This window comes from Drosophila nasuta, chromosome 2L, assembly GCF_023558535.2.
Source record: "Drosophila nasuta strain 15112-1781.00 chromosome 2L, ASM2355853v1, whole genome shotgun sequence".
NCBI lineage: Eukaryota > Metazoa > Arthropoda > Insecta > Diptera > Drosophilidae > Drosophila > Drosophila nasuta.
The window spans coordinates 13,000,624-13,020,067 of NC_083455.1; the positions used below are offsets into that span (position 1 = coordinate 13,000,624).

The window sequence follows — 19,444 nt, forward strand, 5'->3', positions numbered from 1 at the left end:
ACTCAACGAGATTTAACTTGGTGGGTGGAAGTGGCAAGTGGCTGACGCTGAGGCTGAGGCAAGAGGCACAGCCAATTTACAGTACAGCTTGCTAGCGTTTTAATTATGCTACAGTCTACGTTTCCCTTTCTTACCCCGCCTTCTTAGTGCCTGCAGTTGAATTTGCTACTTTTACGTGTTTACTTTTCCGTGTACTTTTTTGTTGTAGCAGTTGCGCTCTGCCACCTGCCCATTTCTTGTTGTTGTTTAGCTGCTGCTGTTGCCGTCATAGCTGTAAATTACGACACTCTTTTCACGCCAAGCTGCACTTTTGGGTTGCCGAATGCACAGCAGCTCCTGAGGTCCTCAGGCGATATTCGAGATGAAAACAAGGATAACACTGAGTCGTTTCTCTATCTGTCTGTCTCTCTGTCTGCACGTACAGTTTCTATGTGTTTGTGTTTGTCTGTCTGGTTACCTGGATTGCTTATGTGCTCTTTCCTATGTTGTTGCTGTTGTAGTTTTTCGGAATGTTGCTGTTACGATTAAGTTGATAGGCAGCACACAACACGCAGCTTCGCAACTCAACGCTTTTCTACCTTGATGAATTACACATGGGCTACACTTGAAATTGAGCTCGCGACACAGTGGTGTCAGATAGCTCACAAAGCTTGCAGAATACTGTAAGCAAAGAATTGAGAAAATTATTAGAATTCTTAAAATTAATTCTATCGTGTGTTACGAAATTATTAAAGAAACTTAGAAGATGGATAAAATTGAAGTTTAATTAATTTTAAATTGCTGTTGGTCAATATTAAATTGAGACTGATTCAAATGAAGAACTTAGAAAAGCTGTATTTATAAATTATTGGTATGGAACTAAAGAATGGAAATTTAAATATTAAAATAATTTCATTTATATTAAATTACGTAAAAACGAAAATAACTATTCAAGTACTTAAACGAAAATCCTTTCAAATTATTTGTAGTTAAATAATTTTTAATGCCCTAAAAGCAAATTTAGATCTTTAAATTGGTTTAAAACGTATATAGCAAATTATAAATAATAACCTTATTACAAATATGAATTTATAGTAACAGGAGCTATGTTAAAGTCCTTAGGCTGAATGCAACTATATGTTGTGAGCTCGAAATTCCTCAACAATAGTTCATCCAGTTAAAGTCCGCTCAGCTGTGTGCAACATTCTGTTAACAAGCTCTTACCAGTTGTACGCTCTCCATTGCTCTGATGTCCGATGGAGCGATGGAGGATGCCGCACTTTGCAGCTGATTATGTAAGAAAACCAACAGGTTTTTACGACGCGCCAAAGCCATAAACTTTGACCCAAAGCCAAGCTGAGCAGCTAGCTCAAATAGTTTTAAACGCATTTGCTATCCACGACAAGGCCACAGGACAAGGAGGAGGACAACGTAGTTGTAGTCCAGCTGCAGTTGGCAGTGGATAGTGGATAAGTCTGAACTGGATTTTGTAGCTGCAAGGCGGATTTCAGTATCTCCCTCGCTCTTGTTCTCTATCTGTTGTGCTGCTTTAAAAACTGCCACTGTTCATTGTTGAATCATCACTCAGCGCGTTTGCGGAAGGGAATGGTGGGCATCTTTGAGTAGCTGCAGGCAAAGGAACCCCACATGCTGTTTCAGTTGTAGCTGCTGCTGCTGCTGCTCTTGACGAGCTGCTGACGAGCGGATGATTACGCTTTTTAGCAATTGCTTTGCCAGTCGAGAGAAGAGCCCAAGTCCAGCATTCGCCTTGTGCTCATTTTATTTTTGGGCTGCGTTCGTTACGTACTTACATATATTTTTTTGTCTTGGCCAACATCAAATGACAAGCGTAATAAATGTTTTGCTGTCACTTTTGTATCTCTGCTTTTATTGTTGCCTCCTTTGCCGTGTCCCCTTTTGTGCCTTTGTCGTTGCATAACGCCCCCACGCCTTTTGTTCCGGCCGCCTTTTTGTGTGCGAATTTATGTTGAGCTGAGGCAGGCAGAAAACACAACGTCTCAATCTTTGCTCTCTGTGTATCATTAGCATGGGGGTCACCTCCTCCAAGTCCTTCATGAAGGCCAGCTCTCGGCAGGACTTTATGAAGCTGCCGCTGCAACAAGTCAAGAAAATCGATCGCTGGGACTCGCTGCGCGGCTCCACCTCGGACACCTTCACCGACGAGACCTTTGGACCGCTCTCGAATGTCCGATTCGCTGTCTTTGCCCTCGGCTCTTCGGCCTATCCGAATTTCTGCGCCTTTGGCCAGTATGTGGATAATATTCTGGGCGAATTGGGTGGTGAGCGATTGCTAAAGATTGCCTATGGCGATGAGATGTGCGGCCAGGAGCAATCGTTTCGTAAATGGGCACCAGAAGTATTTAAGGTAAGATTAGCTGTAATAAGTCCTCAATTTGATGCTATAAATTCAGTAATCTTTAGCTGGCTTGTGAAACGTTTTGCCTGGATCCGGATCAGAGTTTGTCGGATGCTTCGTTGGCGCTGCAAAATGAATCGCTTACGGTGAACACAGTGCGCCTGGTACCTTCGGTGAGCAAGGTATCGCTGGACAGCGCTCTATCGAAGTATCACAATAAGAAGGTGCATTGCTGCAAGATCAAGGCACAACCACACAATCTAACCAAGTTGAGCGAGGGTGCCAAGACTACGATGCTGCTGGAGATTTGTGCACCTGGACTCGAGTACGAACCAGGTGATCATGTGGGCATCTTTCCGGCGAATCGCTCGCCGCTTGTCGAGGGGCTGTTGGGACGTCTGGTGGGCGTGGAGAATCCTGACGAAGTGCTGCAATTGCAGCTGCTCAAAGAGAAGCAAACATCGAATGGCATCTTCAAGTGCTGGGAGCCGCATGATAAAATACCAGCCGATACTTTACGTAATCTGCTTGCGCGTTTCTTTGACCTGACGACGCCCCCTTCGAGGCAGCTGCTCACGCTGCTAGCGGGCTTCTGTGATGACAATGCGGACAAGGAGCGTCTGGAGTTGTTGGTCACGGACTCATCGGCCTATGAGGATTGGCGGCACTGGCGTCTGCCTCATCTACTCGACGTGCTCGAGGAGTTTCCCTCTTGCCGTCCACCAGCATCGTTGGTGCTCGCCCATTTGACGCCGCTGCAGCCGCGTTTCTATTCGATTTCATCCTCGCCACGGCGAGTTAGCGATGAGATCCATCTAACTGTGGCCATTGTCAAGTATCGCAGCGAAGATGGCCAGGGCGATGAACGTTTTGGTGTCTGCTCCAACTATTTGGCAAGCTTGCGTTCGAATGATGAGCTCTTCATGTTTGTGCGCAGCGCTTTGGGCTTCCATTTGCCCACCGATCGCAGTTGTCCGGTGGTTTTGATTGGTCCTGGCACGGGAATTGCGCCCTTTCGCTCCTTCTGGCAAGAGTTTCAAGTGCTGCGCGAAGTGGATACGACAATGGCGCTGCCTAAAGTCTGGCTATTCTTTGGCTGTCGCAATCGTGATGTGGACTTGTATGCCGAGGAAAAAAACGCAACTGTTGCAGGATCAAATACTGGATCGTGTATTTCTCGCTTTGTCCCGCGAGTCCGACATTCCCAAGGTAAGTGAATAGCGTATACGACAGGTGGGTATTCAATAACAAACCACTTTGACATTGAACTTTTAGTCCACAGAACTTTATTTTTTGGTCAATTGTTTTTTTGGCCTAAACTAACATTTGTTTCAAACCAGCTTGACAGTCATTTTATAGCAGTATTTTTCTCTTATATTGCTTTGGCTTTCGTTTTTGCAGACATATGTTCAGGATCTGATTGAGCAGGAATTTGATTCGTTGTACAATTTGATTGTGCTGCAGCGGGGACATGTCTATGTGTGTGGCGATGTCACAATGGCCGAGCATGTTTACCAGACCATCAGGTGAGTTACGAGTTTAGTTCAGTTGTAGTTTCGTTTAGTAGTGTTTTGAGCTTGATTGCCTTTGTGTGTGCTGTGGTGGGCGTAGCCTGAGGGGGCGTCGCTCTGCTGGGAATTTATTTTCAAATGCTCTGTGGTCGTTTGACTTTTTTCTTTTCTTTCCTTTTTTTCTCTCGTTGATTACGTGCATTATTGTGTGCCAAAAGGGAAACATAATGTGAGGGCAAACGGTCTTCCTGTCTGCCCACTAAGCGATAGCATATGAACACAAAAAGCTTGTGCCTTTTGTAACAACTAGTGCTCTTTGCTCTCTCTCTTCATTGAGCACTCGCCATGTTAAGCTTAAGCGGTTTATGTTAATTAGTATTCCTTCTGGCAATAGCTGGATTTATCTACCTGAACTGCTCTTTTACTCTGAACTGTAGTACTAATTATCCCAGCTTAATTATGTGTCATTGCAGAACTAAGAACTTTAATTCACAAAGGCTGATACTAATTTGTTTTGTTATTTTCTCTTTAAAGGAAATGCATTGCCGGCAAGGAGCAGAAGAGCGAGGCTGAAGTTGAGACATTTTTGCTCACATTACGCGTAAGTATCCGCGACACTAAAGCAAACTTTTACTGCACAGCGTTTAAGGAACTCTGTGTGTGTGTGCATTGCATTTCCGTCAGCACACGCGGCGTATGCGCTTTTTTATTTGACCTACCCACAGGAGAGCGAAGAGCGAAGAGGAATAAGAGAGTAGACTGCCTGCGGGCACAACTTAGCCGGCTGTTTGCAGCTCCTCTTGCTGCATAAATGCCAAGTTCCATAAAAAATGCAAACGCTTGTCGACAGTTACAGCTGCTTTGTGGCAGATACCCTGTAGTGAGGTTTAGTTGAATGAAGTTTATGAAATTTAGCAGCAATTCACATTTTATATATAGGGAATATAGGCAAGAAATTAAATACGTTGCAGTCTGTTTATTTACATGGAAAGATAACACTTAAATGATTGTAGATATTTTAAAATACATTACAATTTAATTTGAATACAAATGAATTGTCAGCGACATTCCATAATTTAGCGTGAAATTATAAAAAACAAGTAAGAAAGCTACAGTCGAGTGCACTCGACTGTGAGATACCCGCTACCCATTTTGAATAAAAGAAATATATTTTGCGATAATTTTCTCAAAATATACCGAATATACTGCAAAAATACTAAAAATATACCAAATAGTATATTTGGTATATTGATATAGTACCGCATTCAAAATATACCATAGACGGCACAATATACCAGATTGTCATCTAAAGCAACAACCCTAGTAAGTAGACGTGTTTGCCCATACAAAAGTATTTCTTTAATAACTTCGACAATTTTCATCTGATTGCAACCAAATTTTCAGGAATCATAACTACTATAGTTATTATTATATATACCAAAATTCGCAACTCTAACTTTAAAATTACGCTTGTTATTCGATTTTTTTGATTTTCGGGGGCGGAAGTGGGCGTGGCAAAAATTTGAAACAAACTTGATCTGCGTGCAAACATATCAAATGCTGTCGAAAAAAAATTATAGCTCTATCTCTTATAGTCTCTGAGATCTAGGTGTTCATATGGACGGACGGACAGACACACAGACGGACAGACGGACAGACGGACATGGCTAGATCGTCTCGGCTGTTAACGCTGATCAAGAATATATATACTTTATAGGGTCGGAGATGCCTCCTTCTACCTGTTACATACATTTCCTGCCGGCACAAAGTTATAATACCCTTCTACCCTATGGGTAGCGGGTATAAAAAGTGTTATAAGAGCATCACTTAATTTATTAGCATAACACTTGTTAATTATACTTGAAATATTTGAAGTTTTCACTTAATTAATCAAACGATAATTTCACAGGAAATGAATCACAAATTCACTGAAAACAAATATTTCAATTTGCTGTGTTTAAAGTGTTCAAATCAAGCCTTTAATTTATTAGCAATGTTTAACAAAGAGTTGTTTGCTGTAAATCAAGTTGTTTACAAGTTAAAATCATATGAAAACTATAGGGTGTCTGCCAGCACATATGCTTTTGCAAAACTACTTTCCACCGCTGTGTTTATTTTTGCCAGCTTTGGTTTTGTTTGCCCCTCTTTGACAGCCACAAATATGATGACGTTTACAATTTTATTGCGTCTGCCACTTTTTGTAACTTTTCTTTACTTTACTTTCTTTTTTCTTTATATACTCGTGTGTGTGTGTGTTTTGTGTTTATGTTGCACATACGCGCACACACAGGACGAGAACCGGTATCATGAGGACATCTTTGGCATCACGCTGCGCACAGCCGAGATTCACACAAAGTCACGTGCCACCGCAAGGATTCGCATGGCATCGCAGCCATAGTAAAAAGGGCATCACATGAATATCTCAACTCAACTCAACTTACTTAAACCGACACAAACCAAGAATAAAATGAGTTTACTTTGAACTATTTGTGCAAGTGATGTGAATACATAAAGTATTATGCAAACAATAATTAATGCAGATTCAACTTATTTAACTAACGAATCTTTTGTAGTTTTGTTTCGTTTCGAATTTAACGTATATTCAAATTTATATGATAATATTAACACAAGCAATAACTCCAATTAAATGCAATATATTTTGAATAACAGTCTACCCACCGCTTGCCCAAACGAAAACTTATCAACTTCATACTGTAAATTCATTAAATTATTTGCGAGGAATTATTACCCGATAAGTAAACAAATTGTGTTGAATTTACCCTAATAATAATTAAAGAGTAAAGAATAAAGTATTTTCGATTGTCCAGAATATTTAAACATAATTATAATTAAATTTACTTATGCACTCATTCGATATTCGACTGATCTTTCGCCTAGTAAATCGTTGTTAGTCTGTCAGTAAATTGACTAATCGAATATTCTTTAAAGTTGTTATTCATTATTTTTGTGAGATCTCCTTCGACGGCATACAAAAATATTCAAATTATAAAACAACAAAAAAACGGTATTGTTATTTCTCTTAGTCATAATTGTAAATGCAATTTAAAAGTTAAAGCTTTATTCACTACAGTATGAATATCAAATGCAAACAAAAATGCAAACACTACTCACAAGTTTATTAAAACTCTCGACTTAATGTACAAACCAAAAAACCAAAAACAACAAAAAAAATCAAAATTTAAAAATCTAAATGTTTAAATATAAAAACTATAAATATATATATTTCAATAAATCAAATCTACTGCAACAAATCAAACAGCAATCGTCTTAAGTCCAATGCAATTTCAATTCAATTTCCAATTTACTGCAGTCAAAGCCAAAGTAATCGCCATGGCCAAGAGGAAAACTTGCCATTGACGTCGGCTAAGCGGCTTAATTTGAATGGAACTCGCCAATTGAATGTTGCGATTTTCGCGTCAACGAAGTAAATTTTGCATAAAATGCAATTTATTAGGTAAATAAAAGAGACTCGAAAGTCCTCAATCAGCATCTGCGTAAGTATGATGAAATTCAAATGAAGAGAGAAAAAATACGAATTTCCCCATTACGATGAATACCTTTAGCGTATAATAACAATACGCTGTTGCCAATGCCAAACTAAAACCAAATTCATATTAATTTTCCTCATCTGTGGCTTCCGCACTTTGTTTACATTGCACTCGCTTAGTATGACTATATTTATAAAGAAAAAAATATTACATCTATTCTATGTGCTATCAATTCTCAATTTGCGGCTGCGCCAACATTCCATTGTCTAACCAACAACTCGACGTTTGTCTCTCGTGTTTTGCGGTTGTCAATGTGTTAAGATTAAACTAAAAAGAACATCACGCGAAACTGGCTACCCAATAGTCATCATAGTCTTCAACATCATCATTATCATCTGGTCTCTAATGGCATTTACAGAGTTTGCCAAAGGGCTGCCACCTTAGATAGGTTTCCAATTCGCTTCCTGGCCATTCCGTTTGTGTATCTGATTTCAATGCTCAAATTGAGTTGAAGAACTTTCTTTCATTTTTTGTTGTTTTGTGTTGTTGATGTTGCTGCTGTATTTGGTTTTTACGGAAATTGCAATTTTATTCAGCAGTCGCGGTTTGACTTCTGATTGACGTTTGGATTTTCTGTGGCGCGTATCTCTTGAAAATCATCTCATATTTCACGGTTGCGTCGAGGCAGTTTGGCAGATGTCACAAGCAGACAAATGAAAAGCCTAAACTGTCGCCAACTGCATTTCAAAGAGACTGCAGATTGTTTTTATAAACAGCAAATGTAGAATACTATGAAAAATGTGAAATTGAAGTAATCAGAAATTCATTGCAATAAATAGAAATTCGTTTAGACATTTCGATTTCCTGTCTACATTTTTTTACTTTTTCATGTGCTTTCAAAATTAAATTTACAACCTCTCTTTTATAATACATTTGGTATGTATTACAATTTTTGCAAAATATTTTATTAATGGCTTACGTAATCCTATCATCAATTTCATATAAGCCGAGCCTTCTGCGTTCTAGTTTCATACATATTGCCAATTCAAGCAATATTTCAAAAGTTGTGCAACAAAAGCCTGAAATGAGTAACAAATAATTCTTTCATGCGCTAACCTTTAATTTCTGATCAATAAAAATACTTAGCTTGCAATATTAATTAACAAAAAAAAAGATATCGTTACTTTTTCTGCTGAATTTTTGAAGTCGCGTGGCCAAAACGTCTGAGCTCGTGGTTTAAAGTTTTGAATATCGCGGAAATTTGCTGTTCTAGGTAGAAGCTTCTTTTTTTGAGGGGATTTTTGCTTAGTTTTGGAATTGATACGGGGAACGTGGTGCTAAATGACATGGTTACCAAGACCTCAACATGCTGATTATAACAGAATTCAATTGAAATGAAATTAACAAAATTGCAGTTAACACAAAAGTACATTAAGCTAAAGTCAATGGCTTCAACGGGGGGTTCAAAAAACCCAAATCGCGCGATCTTTTAATGTTTTTTTTTCATTTATTACTTGGAAACTAGAACTGGAAATTAAATTGATGATTAATCAAAGTTGTTGCAAATTAATCAAAGGTTTTGTGATTAGTCAACGACACGTGTTTGTTGCGAAATGCAACGCAAGATTTCAGATTTAAATTGAGTTAAATATAGTGTAAAGAACTTCAATAAAATAAGAGTCTTTCAACCTGTATGTTAATAGTAATTTATTTTAAATAAAAATAAAAGACAATTCACTTAAAGTAATCTTTAAGAAAAGAAAAACAAGTGAAACGAAATCAAGTCTGCCTCCGATTTAATTTAATCAAACATTTCACCTTGTGTTACATCATTGTAGCATACCCAGACTCCCAAGCTGTAGGGTATTAAAAGAATTCACCTTTGGCACGCGTCTGGTAAACCAAAAAAAAAAAAAAAAAATAAGCTAACCGGCTTTTGCTCTCACAAAATTAATCACCGACTTTCAACGCATGCCAGTAATAATAACAAAAGCAACAACAACAGCCGACGCCGCCTGCCAACATTCCTGACATAATTTCGTGTGTGAGTAAGCAAACGAGTTCGGCTCAAAATTAGACGTCATCAACAGCAACAACAGCAACATAGCAGCAGCAGCAGCAGCAACAACTGCCGCTGGCCAACAGCCAAAGACGGCAACAAAAATAACCCACGTTGTTGCAGGAGAAGCAACAATAACAATAAGCAACCACAAGCCTAGTCGACCGGCCGCACATTCAATACACCCAAAGACAGACAACAGCTTTGACAACAACAAAAAATGTGCAGAGAGAAGAAAGAGCTGAGAGAGAGGTAGAAAAAAAAATCGGAATTTTTAATTCTCAAACGAAACGCAAAATATGCAAAAGCCACGCGAAGCAGTAGACTGAAATAAAAAATGAAAAATGTAAATTAAATAAATTTGTTGGGACAACAGAGCGGAAGCAACATGTTGCCAACGCCACAAAGCAACATTGCCAATTTCAGCCGCAGCAACAACAACAAGTGCAGCAGCAGCAACCAAGCTTCAACAATCGCAACAACAACTTTATAGCCGGCTAAAGTTTTGCGCGAGCTCAGCTTGAAGTTCGCTTCGAACTTGTCGTCAAGCAGAATGAAGCCGACTTCATTACAATGAAGCTTGCATGCTCTTTTATTTGAGTTCCAATTATAGCTATTTCAATTAATAATCAACTTTATATAGACCCATAAATGAAATATTTTTAATGCATTTGTAATAGTAATGGCAATCAAAAAAATTATATCATTATTATAAATAATTTAAAAATTATGCAGAATATTATAAATATTTAAATGCCCAACTTTTTAAGACACATTAAATTAAAAAAAAATATTAAATATAATTTTATTCATTTTAATCATTTCAAACTAATATCCGAAAATACCTCGTAATGAAGAAATGTTTTTAGAAATAATGAAAAAAATTCTATGGAATTTTTTATAATTTATTTTATTTTAAATTGACTCGAAAATAATATTTGCTGTGCCTCCAAGCAAAAAAAAGTTTACTGATATTCGTTTTATTTGATAGAATGAGAATTTTTCTTCTTAATATTTCACATCAAACAATACTTTTATTATATTATTCATCTCGAGAATAAAGTTTTTCACATCGGACAATGTATCTGAAGCTAAATGAAAAATATCTGTTGATTGTTTTATTTTAAGTAAAATATCATTTCGACAACTGAATTCCAAATTATTATTATTTCCGAGCTGAATAAGAATTTACTTAACTTAATGGCGCACTTTGCACCTTAATAATAAAATATAGCATATTCTATATTTTCGTCTGATTCTAGCTTTAAGAACGCTACAAACAGAGTGCATAAATGCGCATACTCGAACTAAGTTAGTTGCTGGCGTCGCAGCCGGCTCAAGCTAACATTGCGACTTGAACTTGCGCTCGAGCCAAAGTCGCGCTCATGAGCATTTATGCATGAGTCTCTGACTGTCTGTGTGTTTGTATGTGTGTGTGTGACATGCATGTGTGTATGCGTGTGAGAGCGGGCTTACTTAGTTTGGCTGAGTGTCTGTTTTAGTTACCGACAGCAACAACACAAACGCAAAACGCCTGACGTCGACGTCGCTGCGACAACGTTGTGTTGTTGCTGTTGCTGTAGCTGCTGCTGTTGCCGTAGTAGTAGTTGTTGTAGCTGCTGCTGCTGCTGCTGTTGTTGTTTTCAGTTTGGCTGCGCGCCTCGCGTCGTTTATTTTAGTTAGTAACGAGATTTCGAGCGCTCAACGTTGGCGGCGCGGTTGAAAAATCAAAATCAAAAGCAAAAGCTCAGCCACAGTGCGTACTCGCTAAGTTAATATACTGAGCGTGTGTTCAAGTGTTTTGTCATTGTGTGCGTGTGTGAGTGTTTGCGTTTATGTGTGTGTGTGTCTGTGTCTGTGTGTATGAGCGCGTTGTGCAGACATGAAATGAATAAGAAATTGGAAAAGCACTAAAAACACAAAACGCAAAAGAAAACGCAAAGAAACGTGTTAAAGCCAATGGGCGGACCAAGCGACCATCATCGGCAACAATAATAACAACAACATCAGCAGCAGCAATAATAATAGCAACATTAACAACAACAACCACGACGGCAGCAACACCAACAGCAGCAGCAGCAGCAGCAACCACAACTAAGTACGTTAATCAGAAAATATTTTAGCCCATTGCGCACCACATACGAAAAAGCGCGAAATATTTTGTTGCCCCCATAGCGTGTGTGTGTGTGTGAGGGTCTATGTGTGTGTGTGTGTTTGTTGGTCTGTCTCGCTGTCTGAGAGTTGGTAACAACAAACAGCACGACATTTATTATGCATTGCAACTCCAACAACAAAACTAATGCAAAGTTGTTGATTGTTGATTTTGGTTGCCAAGAGTGAAATTATTGAACAATAAATTGTTTCGCCTAGCAGCGCAGACACAAAGCAGGGGAGGCGGGGGGAAAATCCGACTGCACATCAAATTATGATATAGCATTTTTTGTATAATATAAATTTACAAATTGACTGCAGTTTAATGCCCGTAAAATTCCAATTGATTGGCTAAAAATGCAACAAATCAATTTAAAACAACAACGAAAATTAAAATTCGAACAATTCGCTCAAAGTGTTTTAGAAAAAACGAAAAGAAAAAATGGCATTTAATTTATTTCATAAAAACCTGGGCACTTTTTAGCTTCTCATTTAATTAAACTTTGTTTTTATTACACTTTAAACGCGATTTTTTGTTGATTAAACGAAAGAAATATCAATTGGAAATAATTGCAGGTGTTTATGTATTTTATTGCGTAACTAGACACTAAAATATTTTATTTATCAAGATCGAATAACAGAACTGTGATTATTTACAGTGTTTGTAATGTTTTCTATTGATTAAATGAAAACATATTTTTGAGTAATACCAATATTTATAATAAAAGAATTGAAAAAGTTCACATAGAGTGGAAATACTGAATTAAATAACATAAAATTTATTCAATCTATGCTAAATAGAAATTAAATACAATCAAAAATAAACCTCAGTAGAATTTCGAATAAAATAGTTAAAAAAGAGATCGATTGAACGAAAAATGCAATTACTTGCAGTTTTTGTATATTGATTAATAATGAAATTGTATTTATAAAATATGAACATATTTTTGAGTACTATCAATATTTATAATAAAATATAAATAATATAAAATTTAATATAATAAATTGAATAAATAAAACATTATCTTTTATAGATACTTTAGATATATGTTACTGATTTATTAATTTATTAAATAATTCAGTATATCAACACTATAAGATCTTAAATTTCTGTTACTTATTTTATTTTTATTAATTTATGTGAAATCAAAATTAAATGATCATAGGAAAACTTTTGTAGTATTTTGAATAAAGACATTTCCATGTTGAAGTTCAAAAAATTAAAATTATATTGAAGACAGCAATTGAAAGATGTTTGACCCTATCAATGACCAGCTAAGCGGCAATTACAATTGTCATTGTACTCGCATTTGACACACTTGAAATGCACTTGAAGAGTCGCAATAAATATTATCTAAATTTCAAAATGAATTGATGCCGTCTGTCAGTCGGTCTGTCAGCGCTTTACAAGCACTTGAAATATATTAAAAATTTATAAGATTTATTATGTGCACCCAATGAGGAATAATAGCACGATGAGTACTAAGTGTCTAAACATATGAGTAGCATATGAACAGCAACAGAAGCAGCAGCCGAGACCTTACAAGGTTCATTGCTACTTGTCACAAATCTTTTTTCATTTTCATTTTTGTTGGACTCATTGTTTTTTCCATTGTAGGCTGAAGTGTATAGATAATAAAACATTGAGCTTAATGGCATTGTTGTTGTTGTTGTTGTTACTGGCAGTAAGCAACACAAATACAAGTACAACTACAACTACAAATGTCATGCCAAATTGACACACGAAGCCGCCGCCAACATTGCGCGTGTCACCATCGCTGTCTCCGCCTTTTAGCCATGGCTTGTGGATCTACATATAGTCGAAGCACACACACACACATGCATCCACTTTTGATATACTAGTTGTATAGCTTTTTTTCTCCACTTTTTTTTTCATTTTGGCCCGCTTGTGTCTCTGATAACAAGCGTGTTAATTTCAAGCTTGTGTATACAAATCTGTTTTTGTATTCAAAATCTTTTTTTAGCCACAGCCACACACACACTTCCATTTGTTTGGTCAGAGAAATGTGCAAAAAATACTCGTATCACACTTTTGATTGCACAATATCTCAAGCGTCGATTCTCGTTGATCTCGCTTTAGTATTTTGTGATATTTTCGTGTACTTGTTTTCATTGTAATTCTTCCTAGCTTGTTGATTTCGTTAATTTGCGTTGATTCAAGTGATTAACTTTGTTGCGCTAATGGCCAAAATGGCAAGTTCAAGGTTAAGGATAGACCGCTTAGATAATTTACTGTTTTTTCTGCGTTATTTTTTTCTGTGGTTGCCTCTTCAGCAAAACTCTTGTTGACTTTTGTTGGCGAAGAAGTGTGTCTTTTGTACTCTCCGCATACTTAGTGGAAAGATGATGGATGGATGGTATGATGTTGTATATGGCGCTTTATAATTATTTCTCTGTTACGTGAGATTAAGCACAAATGCTTCCAACTGGCGGGTTTCTGCTTATTATTTTGTTTTTTTCTTTTTCTCCTCATATTTTATGTGATAGTTTGACGACTTGAAATATCTTTCACGTGTGCGGTGAAAGAGACAATCGAAACGATAGCTAAAGATATTTAAGAAATTTTGAAAAACGTTTGACAGCAAATTCAAATTATATCAAATAAGAAACGAAGCAAGAGATGTTAAATAGAATTTTGTTGGAAAACAATCCAAAGCAAACATTGCTCTATCGACTCTTTGAGTGTATCTTTGCTGATATTGAGCTCCAGCAAAGGCAATCTCTTAGCCGCTTTTCCAATTCACTAGTCCGACCTTTTGGACTACTCATTTCGTTGGCCAAAGCGGCTTGCAAATGTCTATGACGTCGCATCGTGTCTTCCACCTGTCGCCATAAAACTTCCTGCGCACCAAAAAGAGAAAAATGCGTTTTGTCTTTTGGTCGCAGCAACGAAAGAGGTAGAAGAAAAATAAGCAGAAGAAGCACACAAGAAACAAAAAGCAAAAACAAATAGCCGTTACCACAATAAATAAACTTCATTCATAGGCAAATATGAAAAACAAAAAATGAAGAGGCAAAATCGCAGAAATTGGCAAGTTGCTGCAAAAGTGGCAAGCAACACGCAGACACAAAAGAAGTTAAAAGCAGAGAGAGAGAGAGAGAGAGACTAAGCGAGAGTGAGAGAAAAAGAGTGTAAAACAAAACAGAGAAGAAAGAAAAAAGAAATATAATCATTTAACGCATTTTAACAGCGCTCATTACCGAACACAGCACATTTGCCAGTCCAATAAGCAACAAGCAAAAAGCTAAAGCTAAAGCCCCCAATCGCAATCCGTAGAAGCCTCACCCAACCTCGCCCACAAGCCCGGCACGTGGACCCATTTAAACTGGTGCAGAGGCAACATTAGTAAAGCAAAAAAATCGAAAAAAAAAATCGAAAAAACGCAAAAAAAAATATGTTTTGAATTTTATGAATGAAACGCAAATGTTTTGAATTTGAATTCGCGTTGCGAATTTCGCGACAAAACTTTTGCTGCCCTCTTCGCTCGCCACTTTGTTGTTGTTGTTGTAGTACATAGTAGTTAGTTGTGAAAAGTATCTGACAGATACATGTCATGCATGCTCAATAGCCACCTCAATATTTGCAATATTTGTTGGGCTTTAATTAAGTTGAAAACAGTCGGACAGCGAACAGCACTCTCGCCCTCGACACGCCACACCTTACACTATTATCTCAATTACCTGATACAAGAAAAACAAATAACTGCGCTGTGCTCTAGTTAAGTCGACGCAAAGTTACGCTGTAAAGTTCTTAAAAGATTTGTCACATTTAACAAGATATTTTATATAGATACTTGAGGTGATTTGTTAGGGATATTAACTCATTTATAATTCAAAGAAATAAGCTTCTTAAAATACCCAATTTACCGATCTATCATTCACCCTACAGGGTATGATTATATGTATTCGAAACACACGCTGTCGAATAACACAGGCACAGCATAGCGCTAGAAAATCAACAAATTTCATACAATTGTTGCAAAATTTTGTTAAATTGCGCGTGCAAAAATATGTTTATAATTAAATGCATAATTAAATATTCGTAGCATGTGAGCAAGAAAATTAATGCAATTTGACTGCAGTTCCTCCCCACCAAAAAAAGCCAAAAAACAAATAGCAACAAGCCGAAATAAAGTGGAATAATTAAATAGATACGCAGTTGTTAAACGTATTAAATGCGATTATTAACAATGAATTGTTAAATTCTCCAACTATTGATTTACCAGGAAATCTTTTATTTCATCGGAAAACGTCCAAAAACAAAAAGTTTCGCCAAATAAAGCAAAAATGAAAACAATAGCAAATTTTTTACGCCATGCGCTTTCGAGGTGATTTTTAAAAATAAACCAAAGCGATGTTACGAAATATAAAATTAATTATTTCGGTTAAGAGATTACGAATTTTATAGATTTTTTGGAGAAAATGAAATGCGCAAAAAAGACATTAGAGAACCGTTAAAAAGACCGTATGATTTGGAATGTTTTATATTATGCATTTCATCTCTCGTTTCAAAGTGCTGCTGCGTAAATAAATGTATATTCTATACTAAAAAGAAAAAACTTGTTGACTGACCGAATGAACTGGCTGACAGACTGAGTGACTGACTGACTGTTTGACTGACTGACTGTTGTCGCAGTTGTCCAAATAAATGCAAAACTTTTAATGAAAACAAAATAAACGACGCTGATGTTACCAAAAACTGTATTGCCCAGCCTCAGTCCAAGTTCCCCAATATGTACACAACGAGATATACTTTTGATTTGTGTTTCATTTTGATATTTTTATTTCCTCTCGCTCGCATGCGAGTAGTATTCAAATTAAATAGTCCATTGACAAGCGGATTCGACGACCATAAATTTAAACAGCCATACACGCCCGCAGGGTAGTTAAAATTTCTCATTTAGCTTGTAACTGAAGACACAGGTAGCAATTACACAGAAGCTTAATTAAAGCACAATTATTCGCGCTTATTTCCTCCTTAATATGGGTAGCAAAATAGTGTTAAAACGTAGATCATCATAAGTACTACACTTATTACATTTAAATACCTTAATGCTAAAAATTCACATATGTTCAAATATTTGATCATATTCTCGAAAGAATAACACACATAAAATTATGCTATATAAGATATAAATACTTCTTCAATATATGTTGAAAGTATCTTTATCTTTGTCTCAAAAAGAAAACGCAGTATTCTAAAATAAATATCCGTACACAAAATTATATATTGCAATTAAATTTGTTTGTATGTTCTGCACTGAAATTAACTCAAAATTTATAGCACTGAGTGGGATTTTGGGATTACTCATTGGCTTTCTCTGGCGTTCATTAAAAATATTTGAAATTAAATCTTTATTATTATGGAACCAATTTGGAGCGACATTTAATTTGAACGCCGCAATTTGATCGCAATGGGAAATCAGTTAACTCATGATGCGAGGCCAAAATCTTTCAACTAAAGAGTAAAATATTAATGGGTTAACCAAAGCACTGACGCACCTTTTCCTCGTATCTAGGAAATTTGCAATGGCTGTTATTGAGATTGTTGTTGCTGTTGCTGTTGCTGTGGGGAACTTTATCGCATTTCCGTTGACACTTTGAGGCAGCTTTGCTGACGCATCTGCGGCCCATTGACGACATTGCGGAGAAAACAGAAAACAGCTTTAGCTTTAACTTCAGCTTCAGCTACAGATGCACGATCAAATATTGTGAATTTCAACAGAAAAGCCGCATTTACATGACGTTTTTTTTTTTTAAATTTAAAATTATTTACTCTTTAATTTTTTTAGTGTTGGCAGCGCAGCGCGAGAATTTCACAAGTGTTTCTCGAGTTGTTTATCTTTTTTGGTCAGAGAACCAGTTTGCATGTGGATTTTGTTGTCTTATTATTAAAAGTGAACACAAAAATTAAAATCATAATAAAGCGCACGAAGACATCAGCATTAATAATAACAAATAAATAAATGAATGGATGAATGGATGGAATGGGTGGAATGAATGAACGAACGATCGAACAGACGGACAGAACGAACAAACAAGCATTCAAATTAATTTGTTTGAGAATGACCGAAACAAATGATGTGTTTTATTTTTGGCAAATGTTATTCGGAATTTGTCAATTCTGTCAACTCAGGTCGGCTTAGATCACCTGTCTGATGGCGACTGATGCTAACTAAGATCAGTGACTGACTAACCGACTAACTGACTGACTGATTGACGGACCCAAAAGCGGGCAAATTGCGCAACTAATTACGCGACTGTGCGGCGCCATTTAGTTAGTCAGCATTGAAATATTCAAGTTTCGGAAAATACATACGATAACAGCCAAGCAAACACACTCTCGGTGTATCGGCAATAACAATAATGATAACCGAAAGAGCCATGAAAATCCAATGGGCCCAAATGGCCAGCAGCCGCCGACAGTTTGCTGACGTTTTTGTGGCGTCCAGCCTTCGGACACGTACGTGTAATTTTAATTAATTTGTTTTTAGAAATTCGCGTACCTGTAAAATATATTTCTGATTTCGCACGTTGCGGCCTTAATTTTGATTTTTGTATTTCGTTTTTTTTTGTGGAATATCGATCGAATACTCTCGTAGGCAATTGAGCCGTTAGCCCAGCCTCGATTTCGATTTCGATTTAATTTTGGTTTTATTTTTGTTGTTTTTTTTTTGCTGTTGACTGTTTTTGACTCATCTGTGTGCATTTCAGTTTTGTTCACTTTGTGTTTGTTGTGCCGGGTTTTTCGCATTTATTGCCAGCATTAATCATGCGGCCAACAACAATATGTATATCTAAATATAGTATATAAGAAACGTTAATAATACGTTATGATTGTTTCGACTCCACTTTATGGGCATTTCTTGTTGTTGTGTCTATACACATTTTGACAATTTATGATTGGCCATTAAGCTAAACGCTAAATTGGCGCTAAGGCGTGAGTTTTTGTTTTTGTTAATCGATGTTGATGTTGAACTTGAGGTGGCAGCAGAAGTGACTGTGCGAAATGCTTCTCGACATCTCAGTCGCGGCATCAGCATCGTGATAAAAGGCCAATGAACAGCTGTTAATCGTACAAGCTCTTGGAACACACGAGCTTGACTCGAACTGAGACAGGAAATAAGTGAAAGAAAGAGGGCAAAAAGTTTTTGGTTTTTTTTGGTAAGGAATGCTGCAGACGAATTGAGAATCACGTAGAAGGAAGCTGATGAAGTGTTGCTTTCACTAAATGGGAATAAGAAGAAAGTAATTTCAACTGAAGATTTTTAATTGTATAATGAACCTGGCAAAGGAGTAATTTAACAAGGCGAAGAATCACATATTTAGAATCAAGTACAAGAGCAGCAAATTAAAATTTACTTTCACTGAGCAAGGAATGAAAAGAAAGTAATGTAAACTGAAGATTTTTAGCCGTATAATTAAGAAGTAATTTAACAAGGCAAAAAATCACATATCGAGAATCAAGTAAAAGAGGGACTAAAAAAATATTACTTTCACGGAGCAAGGAATGAGAAGAAAGTAATGTAAACTGAAGACTTTTAATTGTACAATTAACTTGTTAACAAGGCGAAGAATCACAAGTTAAATCACAAGAATCATGTGGTAAAAAGGCTTTCATTTTACTTTCACTAAACGGGGAATAAGCGTAATTTCAAACTGAGTCTTTTCATTGTATAAATAACTTAGCAAAGGAATGATTTAACAACGCAGTAGTAGGTAAAGAAATTGAAAATCACGAAGAAGAGTAGTTGATAAATCAGGAATAAATAGAAAATATTTCAATCTCTTTTTACCGCATTCGAGACAATCAATTATTATTTTTTAATTTTATCTT

The 19,444-nt window shown here is 36.7% G+C and overlaps 2 protein-coding genes across 2 annotated transcripts in view; both read left to right on the forward strand.

Annotated features, from left to right (window-relative positions):
• Nucleotides 1–7,144, forward strand: part of LOC132783763 (nitric oxide synthase) — a 37,942-nt gene extending 30,798 nt beyond the window's left edge. The window contains 6 exon segments of the mRNA XM_060789122.1: nt 2,026–2,365; nt 2,422–3,489; nt 3,491–3,565; nt 3,758–3,882; nt 4,402–4,468; nt 6,158–7,144. Coding sequence (XP_060645105.1) covers nt 2,026–2,365; nt 2,422–3,489; nt 3,491–3,565; nt 3,758–3,882; nt 4,402–4,468; nt 6,158–6,265 — 1,783 coding nt within the window. The 3' untranslated portion in view covers nt 6,266–7,144.
• Nucleotides 7,145–11,127: 3,983 nt separating this feature from the next.
• Nucleotides 11,128–19,444, forward strand: part of LOC132792027 (mucin-5AC) — a 37,986-nt gene continuing 29,669 nt past the window's right edge. Inside the window, exon 1 of the mRNA XM_060801228.1 lies at nt 11,128–11,533. The gene's annotated coding sequence lies outside the window, so the exon portion shown is untranslated. The remainder of the gene's footprint in view (nt 11,534–19,444) is intronic.